The sequence below is a fragment of the Heterocephalus glaber genome, unplaced genomic scaffold (assembly GCF_053883595.1).
Source record: "Heterocephalus glaber isolate CG9 unplaced genomic scaffold, H.glaber_assembly_v1.0 deba00001481, whole genome shotgun sequence".
Taxonomy (NCBI): domain Eukaryota; kingdom Metazoa; phylum Chordata; class Mammalia; order Rodentia; family Bathyergidae; genus Heterocephalus; species Heterocephalus glaber.
Window position 1 is genome coordinate 56,324,027 of NW_028258317.1, and position 25,538 is coordinate 56,349,564.

The window sequence follows — 25,538 nt, forward strand, 5'->3', positions numbered from 1 at the left end:
ATAATTCATTTTCTTAAATATCTTTCATCTAATTATCAGATTTAAGTCCTCTGATTTTACACTCATTTTATAAAGCATATAGAAAAGTTACATTATTACACTATTCTCTCTCTCTCTCTCTTTCTCTCTCTTTGGTTTCTTCCAGTAAGTTCCTCTAATGAGTATTTGCCTCACTCATCATATGTGCTGGCTATACTGAGTCAATAAAACTGCTTACTAAAGTACACTAAATTCTGGTACAAGAATATTTAACATAGAAGAGTCCTTTCACTTTGAAATATTTTTAAAAATTTATGAAAAGTTGTTTGATGTGATTCAGAATTTATTATTTGATTAGGACACCAAACTCAGACTTGCATTTTAAACAAGCCTTTGTTTTCCTATTTGCTAAGGGCTCTTCATAGAAATTTAGCTAGACTGATCTTTTATGCTTCAAACAGATGTACCTTATGGAAACCCAAGGCAAAGCAGCACATACAAGCTGTACTAACCTTAGTATACTGAATCTTCAAATCAGTCAGTGGGACAGGTAAGTCTGGCTTTGCGGAGGATAACATTTCTGGTTCGACTCCTGGAACACAGGTGACAGGCTCAGCAATTTGATTCTGATACAGCACTCGGCTTTATTTGTTCCTTTTTATCTGCACGGGCTAAAGTTTATTTGCATATTGGGATATGATTGGATGAACAGACCGGGAGCAAAAGAGAAAGGACACTACTTATTTGTAACACCTAGGGCAGGAAGCCTTTGACTTTAAACTTAAATCCTTAAGAAACCAGCACTCCAACACTGAAGTTGCATCAGGAGACTGGGCACTATTTGCAGATGAATTAATTTACAAAGCCGAAACCTGTGATAAGGATATGCAGCACAGCTGCTCTGGACACTAAACCCAGTTATTATTTTTTTTGGCTTTTTATGCTACTGTGTAACTTTGTGTTCTCTGACAGACTTAGAATGAGAGAATCTGAGAATTGAGAGTCCAAAAGGGCACTTGCTCTCAGCAGAAGATTGGAGGAAAAACCCTCACCAGGTGTCTCAGGACAAGGCCGGCAGCAAAACAGTCATCTCCCAGGGAACCAGGAGCTGGAGGGGAATAATGGCCCTTTAGCGCTACTCTAAACCAGCTTTTTAAAACCTAATCGTTCAGGTATATTTTCAGTGTTGGCTGAGTATACCTACTGTGACTTCAGAAGCCCTAAATTACATTTATTTTTTGTGTAGAAACAGAAAAGTCAGCGGGACTTTTAGGGATCTAGGAGTACTGGCATACAGTGCAGAGTCCCCACAATCAGCAAGGTGACAATGTCATCTGTGAAAACTCATTTAAAACTAAAGGAAATTCTGGTTTTGAAAGGTGTTTGCATTTGTCAATCACTGCGATAGACAAGCATACAAAAATTTTAAACAGGACTCTCATTTCAAATTCTTGATGTTCAAACTGGGAACTATCAAAAAGGACTATTTCAAAGTGAACTACTCACATGTTAAGTACAATGCTTTACTGTATTGAAGCTCTAGCAAAAGTTATAATAGGAACAAGATAAAATTCTTTGGAAACTCTGATTATAATGAATTAACAACAATTTCTTTTTAGTGAAATTGTTAGCTCCCCTGAATATGGGATTTAGATAAGGAAACTAAAAATTGCTGAGTAGTTTTTCCAAAGCAAGTATGAGAATCTCAGTTTTCTTTCCATCTGCAATTGTTATCCCAATTTTGTAGATACACAGAGGGTGAATAGCTTACTTATAATCACAGATCTAATAAGTACAAGACCAACATTTTAGTTTCATTTCAGGCCTGTCTGGGTCCAAAGCCCAAGCTGTTATTTACCTTGACCCACTGCTCTGTAAGAAGAATCTCAGGTTCAAGAATCAGCTGCTTTTTTTCTTCAAGTGAATTGTCACCCCCACAAGCACTTAAGCTTAACTTTTTTTCATCTAAGGTAGAAATTCACATACTTTTTCTGTATTGAGACAGATAATAAATATCTTCAGGTTTCTGGACCAGATGATCTCTGTTATAACTTCTTGTGCTTTGTTTAAATGAAACTGTAGACAGCAAGTAAATTAATGAATGTAAATGTTTTTCAATAAAATTTTATTTGCAAAAAGCCAGAAGCCAGGCCACATTTTTGTGGCATGGGCCAGTCCTCTAGATTCTAAGGCAATTCCATTCCATTCCAAAGTCCTAGACTACATTGAACCTCCTACTTGAAGACTAGATAGAACTTTCTGTGACCTTTCAACATTTTTCCTTTTCTCTCTCAAGTCTTTTCTTTTTTGTAAGTCTAATTGTTTTCTCTTTCATAAATGTATTTCAAGTTAAATGCACAATTACACAGCAGCTGTTACATAACATGCAGGGGGTGCTGCAGCCAGGCCCAAGCAGCTGTGTTTTGCTGCTTTTTTCTGCCCTCAGCTTCACAGTTGTTTGTAGATTCAAACACTGGATTATTTGATGTCCAGGCAGTGAAATCACTAGGTTTCATAACACGCTTGGCATGTCATCTCATTCTTTGAATGAGCACATCTTTATTTGTATTTTCTGGATAATTATGTAAGAATAGTTTCTTTAAAGCAGGCATTACTGAATGCAGGTAAAAGCAGCTGCTTTGGTGACAGGTTACCACACCTACTTATTTAATTTCAACAAATATTTACTAAGTATCATTTATGCAACACTAATTCTTCAACCTTAATCTCACTTGAAGTTCAGATCTTTTCTGCCCAGAAACCACAAGATCTAAGATCTGTATTTCTGAGGGAAGGGCTGCCTGGCTCAAGCCCTATTTTCTAGAATCCTGTACATTCCTGGGAATGGTTACATGGGTGGAAGACTCTTTCTTCCCTTCCTCCCTTTACAAGGAGAAAAATGGCTTTGATGAGAACGCGGGAGTCATGGAAGCCAACTTCAAGACTGGATTCAGGTTTGTGTACTTTTATTGTACGGCAGGCTTAACCAGCAGAGGAAGTACTCATACTTTAACTTGATTTAAACTTCTTAGAAGTCAAACACACTGTGTACAGAAAAGTGTAAAAATTGTAAATGTACAATTCAATAGATACCTGTAAAATGAGCAAAACGAAACAACCACTGCCTGGGTCAACAAACAGAATGTCAGAACTTGATAGTCTACTCGTGCACACTTCTGACCACTCTTTTCCTTTTCTTCTTTCTCCCCCAAATTATCAGAATGGTTACTTCAACTGCATCACAATCTTTTCTTTTCTGATCTTGAATCTAATATAATCACACCATGCAAAGAGAATGTTTCTACAAAGGGAATCCAGGGAGTGCAAAGTAATCTGGCAAGTTAGCTAAAGCATGGTTATGAGGAAAGAATGTTTTCCAGGGAGTATTTCCCACCTCAGTATAACCAGAGAGATGGTTGTTACCTTCTGATAAATATAAACTACAAATAAAAAATATGCAGCCATGAGTTGACAATTTTATCAGCTAGGGACACTTTTCATCCCAATAATAAAATATATACAAGTACAGAGAAATGTCCATGTTCCTACAAGATTTGTCGAAGTGTAGTAATAGCATTTAGAAATGGATACCAAAACACTAGAAATATTAAAAACCTTGTTCAAGTTATCCTACCTCTAGACATTCATTTTAAGAAAACAATCAAATATGCACAAGTTTGTTATTGTTTTACTCATTAACTTTATTGGTCCATTTTAGGTGTACAGTATGCTGACATTCATTATTGGGAGTTTGCACCTTTACATGATGCATCTTGGTTCTTAATTTCTCCCCCTTCCCCTGCCCTCCCTCCACCCTCTCCACCCCTCCCTATTTACAAAGGCTTTGTTTCTGTTTTTCCTTTTCTCATATTTTTTTCTTTTCCCTTCTTTCTTTTCCCCTGCCCCTCCCACTTCCCCTTCCCCACTGCTGAAGGTTTCTTTTCAGTTTTAATTTTAATTTTCTTTTTTGAGACACTCTCAACTTGAGGTCAGGGAATCTTGGCCTCAAGCCTTCCTCCCGTTTCAGCTTCCCAATCATCTGGGACTGCAGGCATGTGCCATTATGCCTGGCCAGCAACTTTAATATTATTTTTTAAATAGAAAAATACCTCCGAAGATTAGGTGAAAAAAAAAATAGAAAACTACTTCAAGAAGATCCTAATAAACTATTGTGATATTCTGCTAATTAATTTAAAACAAGTTATAACTTTGGGAGCTGGGTATAGGAATAGCAAGAAATTGTGTTTCTTGCCTAGTATTTAACTAAAATCTATATTTTCCTTTTGACCCCAAACTCAGCATTTGGAAAGCTCCATGTATTACCAAACCAGACTCATTTGGTATGCTGCACAATATGCCAACCACTGAGGAAATAAGTTTTGTAAACGAGAAGAGTTTATTTTCAAGACAACCGAGCCTGGGAGGGGAGACTCAAGTCTCCCATCTGCCTTCTGGAGAGAGATATGGTTTAGGGATATTTATGAGGTAAAGCAGCTGGGTGATTTGAGGTGTGGGGAAAAGTGACTGGAGGTGAAGTAATCAGTGGTCTGCACACATCAAATCACTTTCCATGCCTGTTTGTACTATCCACATTCAGAAATGGCAGCCTTAGCATGATGTGAGGGAGTTTTCATCCTCCTGATGTCACTGGGTCATATATCAAACGTCCAGTGTTTCTGACAAAAGTGGCCTTCATGTTTGTGAAGTTACCTAGGAAACCACTATCATTATAACCCACATGACAGAGGTGTCATTGACACCAAAACCAATGAGAGACTAAGAAGATAATGCTCATTTGCATGCCCTCCAAATGGAATGATTTTTATTGTAACTAAAAGTGAGTAATTAAAAGCAAGGAAAGTGGAGGCTTTTAGGTTTTCTTTTCTTCTAACTGTTGAAATTCTATTTCATTGTCATTTCTGGCATCTTGAATTTATGCATGATAAAAATGATGTGATTTCCTTGATATATTTATATAATAATCCTAGTCTAAGAAACATCCCTAAGAAAAAACCCCCTGGAAACTGAATGTTATTATATGGCAAAAGAAAGTTAGCATAAGTGATATTAAGAATCTTGAGATGATTTTCCTGGATTTTCAGGGTGGGCTCTGTATACAATTATAAATATTTTTATAAGAGGAAACAAAGGAGACTCAATGACAAAAACAAAAGGCAGTGTGGCTACTGAAATGAGTTGGTATACTATGGGCCCTGAAGTTGGTGGAAGGGGCCACATGCCAAGAATGAAAAACTTGGGGAAGATAAGGATCCTCTGCAGGGAACAGATCTGCCCACCTTTTTTGCCTATGAAGTTGATTTCAGATCACTGGCCTACAAAATTGTGGGAATAAATGTATTATTTTAAACCATCAAGCTCATAGTAATTGTTATAGCACCAATGGAAAATTAATATACTAGTCACTGACAGCTCAAGTTCAGAGATGTAAAAAGTGTACATACTGTCATTGATCATGTACCAGGCATTCTGCATAGCATTTTAATTTATTGTTAATTTTTAAATACATAGGTTTAAATAAAGGTAACTCTCTATCTTTACTTTGAGATGGAAAAAGTCCTCAGACATTTATATCTTGAAAATCTTCCAGTTTCAACTGTAGTATAAATAAATATTTATTGCAAAAATAAAATGCAACAAATAACAATTTTCGTGAAAGCTATTCTTTTTTAACAATCATTTTATTTGGACAATATCAAACTTTTGGTCTACATTTGCTTGCTTGAATTTGCTTCCACATTTTAAAATTTTGCATACATACCCAGATCATGACCACAGTCCAAATTTATCATCTAGATCCTAGGTTTACCACTTAGCTGCTTGTTGGATTCTGAAGCTAAATGTTACATCTAGTCATGCAGCTGGATTCACAAACTTGAGCAGCATATTTGTTTTAGATGAAATATGCAATAAATATCATGCAAATTAGAAACATTTACATAAAACCTCAGATTTTAATTTAAAAGTTGGAAAACCTGAAGAGTCATTACAGCCTGTTTGCTCACTGAAATCATCCAGCTAATTAAAATCAAAACAAAGCATACTCTGATTCAATAGGTGTGAATTGCGCCCAGGTATGAGTGTGCACCTGAAGCTCTCTGGGTAATTCTAAGGTGTGGTCAGCTCTCAGGACCCCTGAAGCAGCTCCAGGTTCCATTTCCTCTTGTGCAGCCAGCAATCACTGAGAAGCATAGAAGAGATTCTCAAAGCTAGAGCAATGTGGACATCACCTCATCATCTTTTAGAAGTGCAGTCTCATGCCTCATCTTAGAGCTACTGAATAAGAAACAATGAGGAGGGGTCCATCCACCTGTAACCGAAAAACCCCTCTGGGTGATTTCAGTCCGTGCTGTACTATCACATAGTAGCTACCTATTATTTGTTCTAATCTTCCTTCACTCAGTTGAGTTACCCACTTGCCCTTTTTCCAAAACCCAGTCTTTTCACTTGAATTTCTTATTTGCAACTATAGCAAAACACCACCAAACAAGTTTCAGGAATTGGTGATTTCTTATTCTTTGTCTATAAAACTATTAATTTTATTTAATTGGTTACCTTCAACTTTCTATTGTTCTGATGTTTTTAGGTCTGGATTTTAAAAAACATATAACTGATGTGCTTTTTAACCCAATCAACATGTTTCTGTCTTTAACAGGATATATATAGGTGATACAGGATACATATATCCTGTGTGTGTGTGTATATATATATATATATGATACATATATGAGATACATATATATGATACATATATATATGATACATATATATAGAGAGAGAAAGAGAGAGTGGTTGCTGATATAACTTGTGATTTCTATTTGTCTTCAAATCAGTCATGATTAGGCGGCTTGGCTGCCTGTGATGGAAAGACCAAAATAAATATTCCAGGAGGAAATGGAATCCTTTCTCCCATAAAGAGGGATGGCAAGTGGGTTGTCTGGGACAGACCTGGTTGCAGAAGGGAAAGACATCTAGTGAGGCTTCTTGAAGGTCACTGCTCAGGCATTCCTGGTCTTACTCTTGACCTCTTGATAAGAGAAAGCTTTTCCAATCCCAGGATCCAGAATGGAGAAAGGGGAAGAAAAATGGAAAGAACCAGAGGCTGTCTACATTTTTAATTTTCCCCAAAACTTAAAACTGGTTGACTAGAGCTTAGACACATGTCCACAGTTAGCTGCAAAGGAAGATAAAGATTGTAAGCATTTTCTAAGTAGCAAATTCATACATAAGAAACAGCAGATACATTAATGAGTACAGAAAAGGATTACTGCAGAGACAACTAGCAGTTTCTGTCCCTTGTTCTTCTCTTTGCCTTTTTTCTTGTTGTTTTAACTATAGTTGTTGTCTGGAAGCAATGCTCTACTTGTATATGTTAACCTCAAAATTTGAACATATTAATAGATTTGTTTAAATTTCATCACTCTCTTTCTCATTAAAGGACTTTGAAACCCTTTAGGCATCAAATCTCTAGTCCTGTTCTGCATATTACACCAATCTATCATTAATTTTTGTTCCTCCTTGGTTTAGACCTTCCCATTAGTCCTAATTGTATTATTATTACTATATCTAGTCAATCTTTATTTTATCTATTATTACAAAACTTTTTTGTCTACTATTCAGTCACTGACCTCAGCATTGTCTTCTGAGTTTAATTTCTTTTTCTGAGAGTCAGAAGTTCACGTTCTCGATCAGTCCTGTCAGGATGGTGTCAATTTTGTTAAATTTCTGAAGGACTTTTAGCTTCATCAGGTCTCTCTATTGTATATTTTTGTTTCATTTCATCAATTTCAGTTTTAATTTCTTTTGATCATTTTGTTTTCTCTAATTCCTATATTCTCATATTTTATGTTCAGCCATCCTTTTTATTTAAAGCTCTAAATGTTCATCTAAGCATTTTATCAACAAGTTTGGATATATTGTTTTCCTTTTCACTCAATTCAAAATAATTTCTTATTTTGATTATTCTTCTTCCTTGATTTGTGGGCATTTTGAGGTACATTTTTCAATTTCTCTATTGTAGCAATAAATAATCCCCAAGTATTTATTGCTTACAATAGAATAGCATAGAAATTTGTAAGCACACTCATATGTGCTCATATATATCTACACAAACAAGGGATATACATAATCCTATTTATTTCTTCCATAATTTTTCCTCAGTAATATTTATTTGTATTTTTTACATTTAGTCTAAGTGTTATAATCGATTTTGATCATTTCTTTTTCCCAGCTTAATCGAGGAATACTTGACAAATAAAAATTGTATATGTTTAAAGTATACATTGTTTTGATAACATATTCATTGTGAACTGCAATGAAACTGATTAAAATATCCATTATCTCACATAATTATGATTTTAATTCTTTGTTCTATTAGATTGGGAATTATATGTTGTCCCTGTTAATATTTTAATAGTTATTCCTGAAATTATATGTATTTTTCACTTATCAAAGTTTAAAATTAATTAATAATTGGCTTATCTAAAAACCTTAACACACTTTAAATTCCATTTATATCACTCCCAATGTACATGTCCTTGAATATATATTTAAATTTTTCAGTGTATATTAATACTTAATACTATTTTCTATGCCAGATTTATTTCACCTCTGTTGTATTTGTTGTTGCTATTATTGTAGTTGTTCTTGTACTTTTTTTGTTTTGTGGTAAAACACTAAAAAACTCAGTAATCTATAAGTATGTGAAATAATATTATTAACATAGTCACTTTGTTTTACATCAGTTCTCAAGCACTTATGCTGCATAACTAAATTTTTGTACAGTTCAATCAAATTTTCCAATTCCTCCTACTTCCCAGCCCCTGGTATACAGTGTTCAACTCTCTGAGTTTATGAGTTTAGTGTGTTTAGATTCTATATATAAGTGAGATTGTACAGTATTTATCTTTCTGTGTCTGGCTTATTTTACTTTACATTACATCTTCCAGATTTTCCATGTTGTTGGAAATAGCAGGATTTTCAGCTTAAATACTGAATAATATTTCATTGTATATACACCTAGTATTTTCCCAATCTGTCCATATGTTCACAGACACTTAGGTTGTTTCTATTTCTTGCTATTGTGAATAGTGCTGCAGTGAACATGGAAGATGACTCTTGAAGTTACTATTTCCTCTGGATATGTATTCAGAAGTGGAAATGCTGGAGCCTAATTGTCACTAATATTTTGGGTAGGTCTTTCTTATATCTACTTTTTTTCTATATTTATCTCTAAGTATTTCATACCTTTTTTGTTATTGTAAATTACTCTTAATTTCAATTTCATATCACTTATTGCTAGCATGTAAAATGCAAACAATTTTTGTACATTGGTCTGTAGCCTGAAACCTTGCCAAAATCACATTTTCAGGATAATATCTTTTTTAATTCCTTCTGATCTACACAGATAAGTATAACATCAGCAATGGAGACTATTTTATTTTTTCCTTATCTTATTGGGTAGGTGACATTTTTATTCTTAGTTTGCTGAGAGGTTCTTTTGAAATTTTATTCATCAATGAGTGGTCAATTTTATGTTGAGATAATCATAAAGTGAATTATACTGATTGATTTTCAAAAGTTGAACAAACTTTTATTTCTGGGAAAATCCTACTTGATCATAAAGTAGTATTCTTTTTATATAATTTGGGGGTTTGATTTCTAATAGTTCATTATAAATCCTCACATCTTATTTCAGAAGGATCCTGGTCTACAGTTCTGTCCAGGTTTTTTTATTAGCAGTACATGTTTGTAGTCAATAATATTTACATTCCATCTGGGGAGTTGTTACATATATATACTACATTTTCATTTCATTTTTAATCCTGTTTCCCTTTCTCTGTCTTTCACACATCTCTTGATTCCTTTTTTTTTTTTTTTTTTTTTTTAGTACATGTTTGTAGTACATAATGGTTACATTGCTTGTGTGGGGTTGGTGCGCATACATAATATAACCCAATTCATTCGTTTTATCTCTTATTCCTTCCCACATTCCTGCGCCCCTCTTTCTCTTGATTTCTTTCCTCTTTGAGAAAGTTCTATAAATTAGCGCAATGCTGTCTTTGTAAAATAAGTTCAAAGTATTCTTTTCTCTTCAATTTTCTGGAGGAATTTTCAGAGTTGGTTGTTATGACCTTGCTATAGTTTATATTTGGAGTGACCTGGAAGGTCCATATGTTGAAGGCTTGGTTTCAGTTTGGCAGCATTTGGAGGTGGTGGAATGTTTAAAAGGTAAGGCCAAATAGTAGGTCTTAGGTCATTGGGGATGTGCCCTAGAAGGGAACTTCCTCTTCCAGTCCCTTTCACTTCCCTATACCATGAGGTTAGCAGCTTCCACAATTACACTTGCTCACCAGGATCTACTGCTTTGCCACTGGCTCAGTCACAAAGAGACAAACCAGCCCTGAACATGAAACCTGCAGAGCCGTGAATCAAATAAGTTCTCCTGTTTTAACTGTCTCAGATATTTTGGTAAAGTAACTAAAAGCTAACTTACAGGCTGGAAGGCAAATTTTTTAAAAATTTAAACTTAGCTGGAAGTAGAAATCTACTGTCTTATTTCACTTTAAAAATTTTTAATCATTTATACACATATGTAGTCTAAAAGTTCAAGTATGTCTTAAACAGTTATTTAAAATGCAAGATATTAAAATTATTTGGTTTATACATCATTCAATTATATTTGTTTAGATATACTGACATATTTTTCTTTGATATTATTCTCTATACCTGCCTCTCCAAGTCTGTAACAATGAAATAATTTTACTTACAACAAAAAATACTTCTTAGTGATTTATTTTACTGGGAGTTTGCTGGTGATGAATTCTATCAAATTTTTTGGCCTGAAGATAACTTTATTTTACCTCTTTATTATATTTTGAATAGTACCTAATCTAATTAATACAATACAATAATTTCCGAATAAGCATCTCACTGCCATATCCTTTCCTTTGCTTTGTTGTGCCGGCAACTGTCAATCCAAAGAGTGGGGTTTTTTTGTTTTTTCTTTGTTTTTTTGTTTTTTGGTACCAGGGATTGAACTCGGGTCCTTGCGCTTGTGCAGCAGGCGGCGAAACCACTGAGCTAAACCCCCGGCCCCCAAAGAGTGTTCTTTTGAGGGAATTTTATGTACTTTTCTTTGCTTTTATCTTAATAGATCATATTACTATATCTTTTAATCATTCATCTTTTCTCTATTTTATTGTCTATGGCTCATTATGGAAGTTTTCTTCTATACTAACCAATTTATCAACACTTCTTTCCATTGTGTTCACTTTCCATTAAAGAACATTTTCAGTGGGTTTTTTGATATAAATCATTTTTAGCTCAAGAATTCTCTCTTTGTTATTCTTTTTTGGTTCCTGGGTCTCTCCTGAAATTTTCACTTTTGTATTTTACATATAGGCATTTTAAAATCTGTGTTTGACAATTTCAACCAATTCTGTTTATATTGTCTATTAGTTCATAAAAATTCTCTTTTCTTCTACCTCCACTTGATATAATTTGCTGGGCATTTAACTCAAAAATTTGTTTGCAGAAATAATTAAAGCCCTATGACATTGTTCTCTTCTTCCAAACAGTATGTATATTTGCTACTGCAAACCTCCTGGTAGACATTTCTACGTCTTCTAAAGCAACTGTGAACCCCAGTTAAGAGACTAGGATCAAAGAAAGAGCTTTGTCGGGGCCTTCTTCCACTTCTCTGCATGTTGTGCATGCTGTAGTCAGGGTTTTGGCAAGGGACTACATTGACTACAGGACATATAACTTATAGGATTATTTTTATGATACTTACCCAAAAAGTCAACTGCAAAGGAGTGCAAGAGAGGTTAACCATACATTAGGGGCCCAGAGAATCCAGCCCAGGGCTTGAATGCCAGCAATGTCCCACACAACTCCAGCTAAAGGCTTAGAATCCAAGGTAATGTCCTCTACAAGTCCAGCCCGTGGCCTAGAGCCCGTAGCAATGTCTCATGCTTGTCTGTATTGAGGATCTGCACCTGGAAGGCCCAAAGGCCAGTGGTGGAAGCCAGAAAATCTATGCCGGTGAGATGAAGGATTTGTGCCACCAAGCTGAGGGATCTACATTGGAGCTAGGAAGTGATGCTCACAGTAAAGATGAAAACAGCAGCCAGAAGGTGAGACAAGCAGCTTGAAGCTCCGCAGCCGTCCAGGACCCGCGCACGCCACAGTGAGGTCCGCTTTGCCGCGCGGGCCCTGCTAGGCCCAATCCCAGCCCCCCTCCCCACGCCTCTGGCCTTCTGGCTTTTCTGCTACCTGGTCCCACACTAAAGAGGCACAGGAGATTATAAAGACCCTTGTCCTGAGCGCCACAAGATAGAGCAGAAGTTAGTAACAGAAAGAGGGCTTCTCAGGCCCCTCGATGAAAACTGAAGCTCAGCGGAAAGGTAAAGAGAATCTCTACAATAAAGGCACATCAGACCACTGTACTTAATCTGATGCTGCCTTGCTGAGCCTCACTGACTCATATATGCACACGGATTCCTACGTGGCTTACTGGGACAGCATAGACATAGCCTGAAGGAGGCCCATAATTTTTATTGCTATTTGCAAAAAAGAAAAAAAAATTTTTTCTCTTATTTGTAATTCTTAATTTTTACGTTTTTTTCTCTTCAAATTTTTACTTTTCTTTCATCTTTTCTTTTTCTCTCTCTCTCTCAACTCGTTCTCTTGCTGTCCCACATTGCTCATCTCCCCATTTGTTCCTTTCTGCACTGAATTCGGATTTCTCCCTTATTGTTCTTTTTTTCTCTTTTTCCTTCTCTTATCATTGGGTTTAAAGGAAAGTAAATTCAGTATCTAACCTCCCTGTTGCTGTTAGCTGATTCCATTCACATCTTTGTTCTTTTATTCTGCCTTTCTCTCTTGCTTTTAACAACTTCTTAGAGTTTGTGTGATCTTTCTGTGTCTTCTGGCCTCACTGCTAATCTTACCTGTTCTTTCTACCTGTCCTTCCCTCCCCAACTTCTTTTAACTCCCTACCTCGAAGGGGAAAGATGCTATATTGAAGAGTTTATTCATTATAAACTTATGTTGGGTTGGTCCTCGGTTTTAATTTAACTCACATAGTTAAATGTGATAGATTAGTAACTACCATAAATTGTCATTTTCTAAGCTGTGCTTGATGCTATGGAATGGCTGACTATGTCATTTGAGCTAACATGTTGTGATTGATCTAATTAGTTTTTTTTCCTGGTATAAGGAAAATAAAATAGCCACAGAGTCATTAGAGTCTCAAAACCCAAACACAAGCTATATCTGGAAGACACCTCTGAAAAGCAATCATTCCACAAGGGTTTTAAACACAAGCAACAAAGATACCTACATTAAGCAATTTTGAAATATCAGCCTAGGAATTAAACAAAGGACAGTACCAAAAACAAAAATGAGAAGACACTTAAGCAAGGCACAAATTCAGAAATTCCATGCCACAAAAAGGAAATTCTGGGGGAAATGAGGTGGAAAAGTCTGATAAGCAACCACTTGGACACCCTGAACTGACAGCACAGGAAGTAACAAAGCAGATGAATGAGGCTCTAGAAAAATTCAAAACAGAAATAATCTCCCAGATAAATACAGACATAGTGAGCAGAGTGAAAGACATGATTAGAAGCTCCAGAGCAGAAATAGATAAGAAAATAGATGAGCTCAGAAACATGCTGGAAGCCATGAATGCCCAGCATAAGAAAGAAATGGAAACCATGATGGCCCAAGATAAGAAAGAAATGGAATCCATGAAACAGATTCAAACAGATATTCAGGAGATTAAAAACTCCACTGAAAGCATGTAGAGCAGGCTAAGAGAATCTGAAGACAGAATATCAGATATAGAAGACAGGATTGTGGTGAAGGACCATGAAAACAGAGATTTCTTAAGGATAGTAAGGGACCATAAGAAATCAATCCATCAGTTGCTAGATGATGCAAAGAAGAATAACATAAGACTCATAGGACTCCATGAAAAAACAGGAGAAAGTACAATTGACATAAAAAAAAACTATTCACAGAAGTAATAGTAGAAAACTTCCCAAACAGAGGTGGAGAATTGGACATACAGATAAGTGAGGCATATAGAACTCCAACCAGCCATGACCAAAAAAAATCTACACCTAGACATATAAAAGTCAATATCCCAGAAACCCAACAGAAGAACAAAATTCTACAGGCAGTTAGAGAAAAGGACAAATCACCTACAAAGGAAAGCCCATCAGAATCATGGCAGACTTCTCAACACAAACCCTCAAATCAAGGAGAGCCTGGAGTGAAGTATTTCAAGCCCTAAAAGAAAATAACTTCCAACCTAGACTGTTGTATCCAGCAAAATTATCTTTCAAAATCGATGGGGAAATTAGATACATTCACGACAAAGAACACCTGAAAAATTTTGTGAACACCAAACCAGCATTCCAAACAATTCTAAGCAATATCCTAAAAAAAGACAATGAAGGTCACAACTCCATGAGGCCCAGCAGAGAGAAGGCACCATGCAAGGTGCCTTGCACTAAAGCACAAGAGGGGAAAATAAGAAATAAAAGAGCCAACAACAGTAAAACATCATGACAAGGATGAGTCAATATCTATCAATTATAACTATCAATGTTAACATCCTCAATTCACTAATCAAAAGAAATCGACTGACAGAATGGATTAAGAAACAAAACCCAGCAATATGCTGTATACAAGAAACACACCTAACTCAAAAGGAAATCCATAGACTCAAAGTAAAAGGATGGAAAACAGTTCTCCACACAACAGGAACCCAGAAAAAAGTAGGCATAGCAATCTTATTTGTAGACAAAGTAGATTTCAAACCAAAACTAATTAAGAGAGACAAAGAGGGTCACTACATATGTGTGAAGGGAACAATCCAAGAGGAAGAGATGAGAATCCTAAATATATACGCACCAAATACGAATGCCCCCAACTATACAAAACAAATATTGATGGACATGAAAAACCAAATAAGAACTAATACAATTGTAGTGGGGGACCTCAACACCCCTCTATCACAAATAGACAGATCAACTAGAAAAAAAAATTAACAATGAAATTCTAGAACCAAGCTATTGAACAAATGGACTTAATAGATGTTTACAGAGTGTTCCACCCCACAAAATCAAATTACACATTCTTTTCAGCTACACACGGGTCATTCTCCAAAATAGATCACATGCTAGTTCATAGAACATGTCTAAAATGTAAAAGAATTGAAGTTATCCCCTGTATATTATCAAACCATAGTGCAATACAATTGGAGATCAATAACGTAAGAAACCGCAAAACTTCCACAAACACATGGAAATTGAATAACACCCTCCTGAACAACCAATGGGTGACAGAGGAAATTAAAGAAGAAATTAGACATTTTCTACAAGTAAATGATAATGCCAGTACAACATACAGGAATCTGTGGGACACAATGAAAGCAGTTCTACGTGGGAAATTCATAGCAGTGAATGCCCATATTAGGACAACAGAGAGAACTCAGTTAAATAACGTAATGCAGAACCTCAAGCTCATAGAAAGAGCATAACAAACCCAAAGCTCCTACAAGAAAGGAAATTATAAAGATCAGAGCAGAAATCAATGCAATGGAGACTAAGAGAACGGTACAAAAAAATCAATGAATCAAAGAATTGGTTTTTTGAAAGAATAAATAAAATTGATAAACCTTTAGCCAACCTTATCAAAAAAAGGAAAGAAAAGACTCAAATCCATGCAATTAAGAATGAAAAAGGTGAAGCCACAACAAATCCAGCAGAAGTCCAGAGAATCATCAATACCTACTTTGAGAACCTGTACTCTAATAAAAATGGAAAACATAGAAGAAATAGACAGATTCCTGCATACATACAAATTCCCAAAATTAAATGAAGAATATATAGAAATTCTAAATACCCCAATAACAATGAGTGAAATTGAAAATGTAATGAAAAACTTAACAACAAAGAAAATCCCAGGTCCTGATGGCTTCACTGCTGAATTTTACAAGACATTTAAAGAAGAACTATCACCATTACTCTTTAAACTCATCAAGGAAATTGAAAGGGAAGCAAGGCTTCCAAACTCATTCCTGGAAGCAAGTGTTACTTTGATTCCAAAACCAGGGAAAGACCTAACCCAAAAAGAGAACTACAGACCAATCTCCTTAATGAACATAGATGCAAAAATCCTCAACAAGATACTGGCAAACAGAATACAGTGTCATCAAGAAGTTCATACACCCTGACCAAGTCGGATTTATCCCAGGGATGCAAGGATGGTTCAACATTCATAAATCAATAAATGTAATACACTATGTTAACAGAGTCAAGGACAAAAACCACATGATCATCTGAATAGATGGAGAAAAAGCATTTGACAAAATCCAACACCCACTCATAATAAAAACCCTACAGAAAATTGGAATAGAAGGTCTTTATCTCAACCTGATTAAGGCTATCTATGAAAAACCAACAGCCAACATCATATTAAATGGTCAAAAACTGAAAACTTTCACGCCTAAATCAGGAACAAGACAATGATGCCCACTATCACCACTCCTGTTCAATACCATTCTGGAAACATTAGCCATAGCAATTAGAAAACAGAAAGAAATAAAAGGAATAAAGATAGGAAAGGAAGAAGTGAAACTGTCATTATTTGCTGAGGATATGATACTTTACATAGACGATCCAAAAAAACTCAGTCAAAAGTCTTCTAGACCTAGGGCTGGGGATTTAGCTCAGTAGTTTCGCCACCTGCAGTGCAAGTGCAAGGACCTGAGTTCAATCCCTGGTACCTAAAAAAAAAAAAAAGTCTTCTAGACCTAATTGACAGATTCAGTAGAGTAGCTGGATAGAAGGTCAACACTCAAAAAACAATAGCCTGCTCATAAGCAAATAGCAAACCCATTGAAAGAGAAATTTGGGAAATAATTCCTTTTCCAATAGCATCTAAAACAATGGAATATCTAGGAATCAACCTAATGAAGCAAAAGACCTCTACACTGAAAACTACAGCACTCTGAAAAAGGAGATTGAAGAGGATATAAGAAAATGGAAAGAGGGACGGGGATTTAGCTCAGAGGTGCTGCTGCCTGACTCACAAGTGCAAGGTCCCGAGTTCAATCCCCAGTACCAAAAACAAAAACAAAAACAAAGACAAAAGAAAATGGAAAGATATCCCTTGCTCCTGGGTAGGAAGAACCAATATAGTGATAACGGCCATACTTCCAAAACTGATATATAGATTTAATGGAATGTTGATTGAAATTCCAACAATATACTTCACAGAACTAGAAAAAAAAATCCAAAAATTCATTTGGAAGCAGAAGAAACCTAGAATAGCAAAAGCAATTCTAGGAAACAGAGACATGGCTGGGGGTATCACAATCTCCAACTTGAAACTATACTACAAAGCTACTGTTACAAAAATAGCATGGAACTGGCAAAGAAACAGACCTGAAGATCAGTGGAACAGATTAGGAGATACAGAAACAACTCCAGACATACTCAGCCACCTCATCTTTGACAAAGGAGCCAACCACCATCATTGGAGGAAAGATAGCCTACTTAATAAATGGTGTTGGAAAAACTGGATTTCAACCTGCCACAGATTAAAACTAGACCCACACCTATCACTGTGCACTAAACTAAGATCAAAGTGGATTAAAGATCTAAATATTAAGACAGAAACACTAAACTTGCTGGAAGATAAGTTAAGTAGAACTCTTGAAGTCATTGACATAGGAAAAGACTTCATGAACAAATCTTCAGTAGCATGGGAGTTATCACAAAGAATCAACAACTGGGATCTCATCATATTAAAAAGCTTCTGCACTGCAAGAGAAACTACCAACAGAGCTAAGAGACAACCTACAATGTGGGAAGAAATTTTTAGCAGCTGTAACTCAGACAAAGGTTTACTATCGAGAATATATAAAGATCGGAATAAAATCAGACCCCCCAAATTCAAAGACCCAATTCAAAAATGGGCATCTGAAATGAACAGACATTTCTCAGACAAAGAAATAAAAACAGCAAATAAATATATGAAAAATGTTGAACATCACTGGTCATTCAAGAGATGCAGATGAAAACAACACTGAGATTCCACCTCACCCCAGAAAGAATGGTTGTTATCAAGAACTCAACCAATAACAAATGCTGGTGGGGGTGTGGAGAGAAAGGAACCCTGCTCCATTGTTGGTGGGAGTGTAGATTGGTGCAACCACTGTGGAAGTCAGTATGGAGAGACCTCAAAGAACTAGGACTACAGGCCCCATTTGACCCAGCTATTCCCCTAGTGGGAATCTTCCCCAAAGAATTAAAAGAATCATACCACAGTGATACATGTGCACCCATGTTTATAGCGGCACAGTTTTTAATAGCTAAAGCTTGGAAATAGCCCAAGTGCCCATCGACTGGAAACTGGACAAAGAAGATGTGTTTTTTTTTATAAAATGGAGTACTACTCAGCCATAAAGAATGAGAAACTAGAGACATTTACAGCCAAATGGATGCATACTGAGGGCATACTCTTAAGTGAAATAAATAGGACACACATGTGTAAATACCGAAGTTTCTCTAGTCTGAGAAATTGAAAGTGTAAATAAGGATGAAAATGATTAAAATGAATAATTGATCATTTGAAATAGGAAAAGGTCAAAGCATTTGGGGATGGCAAGAGGGGAAGGGGAAAGGGAAGAAGGGAAAAGAAAAATTATGAGAAAGAAAAAAAATGGAATCAAAGTCTATATAAACAGGGAAGGATGGAGGGGGTGAAGAGTGCACAGGTAATGGGGGAAAAATAAGAACTAAGATGCATCATATACAGGTAGAAGCACCCACTGATAAATGTAAATGTATTTATACCTAAAATGTACCAATAAATAAAAAATTTAAAAAAAGAAAGAAAACAGCAGCCATTCCCAGTGGCAGTGAGGCCCTGAGCGCCTCCTCCAATGAGAACAGCTTAATTTGCATCAGGAAAACCATCTGCAGCAAGCTTCTTCTAGAAAGTCAACAGGCCAAGATCATCCTCTCCAGTTCTCTTTTTATGGCTGTTGGTAACAATCCTCAGGTGAATCTTCCACACACAGACTATACTGATTCAGTTCAGCTCGGAGTTACAAGTTGACCATTAATCAATCCACCACACTGGGCTACCTACCATGAGGTTGCAAACTGCAACACAGCTTCTCAGATGTTCAGTTGTACCTTCTGCAATCAGAAAGAAAATGCCCTAAGTAACAGCTAGCTCCAATTTTTTCAGGACCCCTTCCAGATCTAGAATGTGACTAGATAGCGCTTGATCATCTAGTAAGCAAATTTTATACCTTTAAGATTTTTGCTTACATAAATATTTTATCAAATTATTTTAGGTGTCCTTCAGTGGAGGAGCCAGTCCATATTAATTTCTTCTGCAATTAGCAGAATTAGAAGTGGAGAAAACTTGATGTTTGTTCTGAAATCTTTTTGATTAAAAATTTTGGTTTAAATAATTCTATGTTAAAGGGATTTTTTTTTCTCCCAGATATTTGTAATTATTTTCTCTTCCTTTTGAATGATATTCCCATTTGTTCTATGATATGTCTAAATGTATGTTTTACTTTTTTTTCTTTTTGAGCCAAGGTCTTGCTATACAGTTCAGGTTAGCCTTGAACTCACTGTGTAGCCCAGGCTGGCCTAGAATCTGTGGCAATCCTGCTACCTCAGCCTCCCACATGCTGGAATTACAGGCATGTGCCACCATACCCAGCTTTACTTTTTCTTTTTGAGTATTCATTTTGATACCTGAACCTAGACTTCTTGACCTTCATTAAATTTGCACATTTCTTAGCCTGTATTTTTATTAGACATATATTGAACCTTTTCACTCTAATCTCTGTATTCTTCAATCTATCTCAAAATTCTCATATCTTCATCTTACTATTCTACATTCTATGTAAATTTATGAAATTTGTACTCTAGTTTGCTCATTTTCTATTCAGCTGTTTTTAGTCTGCTGCTTAGATCATCCATTGAATTTTTAATTTCATTGACTTTTTTCTAGAGCATTATTTGATCTTTCAAAAATTATAATGTTGTATTTGCTATTGTCTTGATTTGATTTCAATAAAGCAAATAGTCTCAAATCAATGTTTAACTGAAAGATTGAAGAGAATTAAGAGTTGTATTATATTTTTATGTGTAAATTGTAAAGAAGAAAGTCCAAAGTTCTCCTCTGGACTAACATTAATAAAATAGCAAAATAATTTATCTGTTTAAACAGCATACTTTACAAAATACATATAAGCTCATTTGGCAAAAGATAATTTCATAAAACACAGCAACAATCTCCAAAGTCTGAAGGCTCATTTGTTTAACACTTCCAAGAATGTGTTAGGGAATCAAGCAGTATTACACACATTAAAATCTCCATATGAGAAGGAGAATCATATTAATATTTTTATAAGTGTTCTCAATGTATCACTTTATCACAACTACATTCAAGATATGAAATTATTGACACTCAGTTGCTGCTCAGAAAGAATGAACATTTTATTCTTGTCTTTCTGATGTCCCTTTCATTGGCACTTGGGAGGACTGCAGTTTAAAGTCTGAGGGCTGAAACACTGACAATGAGTATTATATGCCTTTATGAAAACTCAGAGGAGAGGAGGAGAGTTTTTTATACACCCAAAGTCTAGGCCAAAGAGCAATGAACATATTGCCTCCTCATCTAATCATTCAAAGAATATATATTTTTTATTACATTCCTTAAGGAGGATGTCCTTCAGTAACGTAGGATTCTAGTTCCTACCTTGTCTTAATACAACCTTGGCTGCTCTTCCTTTTCAGCTATTGAACCCTTTTCTATCAAGGCTAAAAATTGTCAAGGGCAGGAACACTGTTTACCTACCAATTTTTATTTTACTTCTTGTTCTTCTGACTTTTCAAGGTTTTTCTTCCTTTCTTGTTGAAACAAGTATGCATTTATAGCTACTTGTGATGTTCTTAGCTTACATTTTGATATGTGTTTTGGTAGAGAATTCTCATGTAATCTGGCCTGCTATTCTGAGTGAAATGGAAATTGCTGATTAAATCAGAAGAGAACACAGTCATTTTTAAAAACTTGATTTGTAAAATACTTAATTTTTATACTTTGTTCATTTTTTATTTTCTGCATATTTTTGTGAAGGTTTCTCATGAACAATACCTGAAGATGTGTTTACTCTTACATTATAGTTTTTTGCTTAATAATTACTTACAGGCATAGATGCATGAATGTTGAAACATCTTTCCTGATATGACTATTCTTTTTCAGATCATCTCAGTTTGTTATTGTTCCAAAATGAAGTTTTATATTTATATAGAGTCCAAGTTTGGACATCAAATTCTAAAAAAACTAAAAATCCTCTGGTATCCAAATATTCTTGATGTGTCTGGAGATAATTATGCATTGCCTTATCAAGAGTACTTTTAAGGGAGGAGTTAAGATCTTCCTAGGATAACCTTAATTGAAGATACCAGCAGTAAAGTGGCTTTGGGTTTCTAATAATACTTTGGTCACCAGAAATGATATTTGACTCTGATTACAACTGGTCAGTTGCTAATTGGCTTCTGCCCTAGTGCCCTTCTCCCAGACATGCTTTCAGATTATAATGGTAGGGATAAAATTGGCTGAAATTAGTTACTGAAAATTTCTTAATCAGTCCTTTCCACATAGACAAAGAAATTCATTTGCTTTATCTTTTACCCATACGAGAAACAGAAAAATAAAAGAGATGAGACAGACACATTCTCCTCCTCACAGTGGCTGAGCAGTATTAATGAACACCAAAAATACATTATCAATGGCATATTTGAACTGCTATGCATCACTCATGGCAGCAGAGACATAGGGGCCACAGCAGTGCTCAGGAGATAGGGTGGCCAGGAAGATCATATAGCAGAAGGATGGGTATTGGCAGCTTAGTGACCACCCAGAGAGATTGTGTTTTTTGCTGTAGTATCAACTCTATTAACTTGTAAATGGCAGCAGCACAGACATGCTCTCAGATGAGTTTATGGACACCAAAAGCACAGGTTAAGAACTCTTACTAAAGGAATGGATTAAGAAAGGGAAGGAGATGAAAAATAGTGCAAATTGGTGGTAGGGTTAGGGAGAGGGGAAATGGAGAGAAAACATTTAATGAATAAGGAGTTTTACTTTGGAGTGATGGAAATATTTTGGAGCTAGATAAAAGTGGTGGTTGAACCACACTGTGAATATACTAAGGGCCCAGAATTACTTGCTTTAAAATAATTGGTTTCATAATTTTAAGTTTTTGGTCTATGAATTTCACCTTGATAGGTTATTTTAAAAATATAAAGAGGAAGCAGAAAGAATCTCCATGGTGACAGCCCAAGTCTTACATCAGCTGTGGATGATTCTTGGTGAGGACTGCAGACCTTGCATCACCATGAATATTAAGGGCCCCCAAAACACATTTTTTATTATTTTCAAACTGCACCAGGAGTGGATGCCCTTGGGGAGTATGAATTTGACAATTTTTTCATATGTTTTGCTTCTATTGTTTTTCTTGCAGTTCTTAGATGTTGTAACATAAATAATCATTAGCATATACTGTATAGCACATCAAGAATATTTTAAAAGGGAAACTTTTGTGTATTTTTATTGTTGTTTCTAATCACTTTCTGAAGGGTGAGATTATTTCATTCACACTCCTCTCTGAAAGGCTGAAAACAAAAGTAGATAATAATCCAAAATCATTAATAAGTAGTCCCATTAGTTCTGGAAAGGGTTTGGGCAACATTCTGAGAAGCAGAAATCCATTTTTCTCTCAAGTCACACTATTATAGCTTTAAAGCATGAAACAGTAATTTGGCATGCAGAATTTAAACATTTTGAAAACAAATGGTGTGTGAACGTAGGAAATAGTTTCTCTCAGGTGATAGTATCATGGACCCAAATTCAAAGGCTCCTTCTAAAGAAACCATCAGGAAATGCCATCAGGAAATGCCTCTTCTAGCTTTCCTAGTAAAAAGAAATGGCACATTTCTCTGCCTCATATTCCTATATGAAGACCAATTTCTCAAATTCATGGATCATAAACTCCGCAAACACATATAATCTCCTAAAATTATCTGTGAGTAATCTAAACTATTTCTCCAAGGAAATGGACTTCAATAGTTCAAAGTCCAGGAAAGACTCTGGACAGTTTATTTAAAATTAAGTAGTTGATTTTTCATGAGATTATTTTTAGTCAAATATGAAGTCAGGGCTGAAATTTAGTCCCTCCAAACTGAAAAACTCTTAAGAAGTAAGAAGCACTGTGTACATATATTCCATTCTGCTCCACTGAATTGAGAATTATTCTTTCCTTGTTACTTGACTCAAGTACACCACTTCAAGGGAACTGAAGTTGACATTATGCAACTGCTCTTATTTTAATCACTATTTGAGTGAATCCAAAAAATGACCTTATTAGAAGTTTCTTACGTGCTTCCATATGTAGATGGTCATTGATAATGTTTATGGAAAAATTATTTTTCACCAATGATGATACAGAAAGAGGCTGCTGGAATTCTCCCTCTGAAGACTTAAACAGGAAATTCATCAAGTTGGGTAAATAAAATCATTGCTTCTAAATATAGACCAAGATGAAAAAATCTTCGTGCTTCAGAGACACTTTTAGTCTTCTGGCTTAGGAAAGCTATTCTCTTAGTAAATCCACACTAAACCTTGAGGCATGCTGGACACATACCAATGAAGTATCCAGCAGCTGGTCATTCTAGTCCATCGATCTAGCACTCTACACTCTTGTCATTATCAGTCATTGTAGTATTGCTCATTATTTTGAATAATGATGTGGTTTTGAACCACACTTTCAAAGAAATTAGGTCAACCATCACAAAAACAACAGCAATGAGACTGACAGTTAGTTTTAGTTGCTATGGGCATAACTCTTTTCTAAGTGCTTTCTACCTCTGAGTGGAAAGTGCTATTTCATCCATTGCACACATAAGAATTCTGCAGTTTGGAGGAGTCAGTGATACCCTCAAATTCTTACTGTCTTTCTAACCTTTCCTCCAGTTCCAAGTTAGTTTAGTTGCTACTTTCTGTATCTTGCCACCCACTAGAAAATGTGACTTTTAGCTTGATCTGTATCTCTCAGTCCAGCCTCCGCACACAGCCCTTGCCAACCCTTTCAACAGTCTGACAGCTGATCACACCCAGTTTTGTACCAAATGTAGTGAAAGAGAAATACATTGCATTCGACAGACTCTTCCATAATTATTTTTGCAAAGATGTAAACTAATGTTAAAGAGAAAGACCTGGGTTTGAGGATAGACCACACAATCTATTTGATGGATAGCTAGTAGCTTATTATTTCCTGGACCATGGTTGAACATGAGTTGGAATAGATGGGATACTCACATTACAGTAAAGAACAACATCCCCAACTAGCTCATCTCTATCAAAGAATTTTAAAAGTCATTAGTTGGCATCACAATTTTTCATTTCAAAAACTTTGGTTAACCTGTTTTAACAAAATAAAGGGACTTGCTTTTACCTTTTAGTTAATATACAAGGGTATTTCCCACAAAACTACATTTATTTCCCTTGCAAGCAAAGAGACCATGAGCATGTCACCTCGCTAGTATTAGCTTGTGACAGTTTCACATTGTGAGTATATTTTCTTTTCCTTTTTTTTCCTTTTCTGAGGCAGGGTGTCACTAGGCAGTTTAGGCTGTCTTTAACTTGCTATATAGCCCAGGCTAGCCTCTAGCTCAGTCAACCTCCTGACTCAGCTTCCCAAGTGCTGGGATCACAATATTGTCTTCCTTTTAGGTTGAGGTTAACATATTCGGTGGCCATATTGGCATTTTTCTCACTTTGTTCTCATATTTGAAATAACTACATATATAGAGGTTTCAGTGGCTGAGAAAATACTCTATTACATTTCCTCTTCCCTAAGACAAAAGGAAGAGAAAATCTGTGCGTGTCTGGAAGAAATCTGGTCTTTGAATGATCTCTGAGTAGGGCAGCCTTGCAAACATAACATGAGCTATAGGGACTTTAATAGGATCCTAATATGGACTGCTTTTATCATTAGGACACTGGATTTTGGACATCTTTTTATACTAGCTTAGTCTTATTCTGCTGTGAACAGGTCCCTTGGTAGTAGACTATGGTTACAACTATGATAAGCAAAAAGGCAACAGAATGACCAAGAGAGTATAGCACAAAGTCAACCTCTCCTTATTTAAAAATATTTTAATTGAACTAAGCATATCTATGTTTACATGATATAGGACTTTCTTTCACCAAAACTTTTGATTTTTTTACTTTCCCTAATCTCTTAGCCTAGACATTGGCTAACTTTTTCTGTAGGAATGAGACAGAAAATGCTCTAGGCTTTGTGGTTCATATAGCCCCTGTTATTGTTGAGGAAAAGCAACCATATATCATATGCAAATAAATAGAAGCAGGTGTGTTCCAATAAAACTTTATTTACAAGAACAGGTAGTGGGCTGGATTTGATTCATACA

At 35.7% G+C, this 25,538-nt stretch overlaps 1 protein-coding gene and 1 long non-coding RNA gene across 3 annotated transcripts in view; one reads left to right on the forward strand and one right to left on the reverse strand.

Moving 5' to 3' along the window:
- LOC101706446 (aldehyde dehydrogenase 1A1) overlaps window positions 1-675 on the reverse strand; it is a 55,675-nt gene extending 55,000 nt beyond the window's left edge. For both annotated transcript variants that reach the window (XM_004862517.3, XM_087184108.1), the window contains exon 1: window positions 492-675. In XM_004862517.3, coding sequence (XP_004862574.2) covers window positions 492-557 — 66 coding nt within the window. In that variant the 5' untranslated portion in view covers window positions 558-675. The remainder of the gene's footprint in view (window positions 1-491) is intronic.
- Window positions 676-2,606: 1,931 nt separating this feature from the next.
- LOC147825973 (uncharacterized) overlaps window positions 2,607-25,538 on the forward strand; it is a 69,730-nt gene continuing 46,798 nt past the window's right edge. Inside the window, exons 1-2 of the long non-coding RNA XR_015440125.1 lie at window positions 2,607-2,933; window positions 9,088-9,188. This is a non-coding gene — a long non-coding RNA (uncharacterized LOC147825973). The remainder of the gene's footprint in view (window positions 2,934-9,087; window positions 9,189-25,538) is intronic.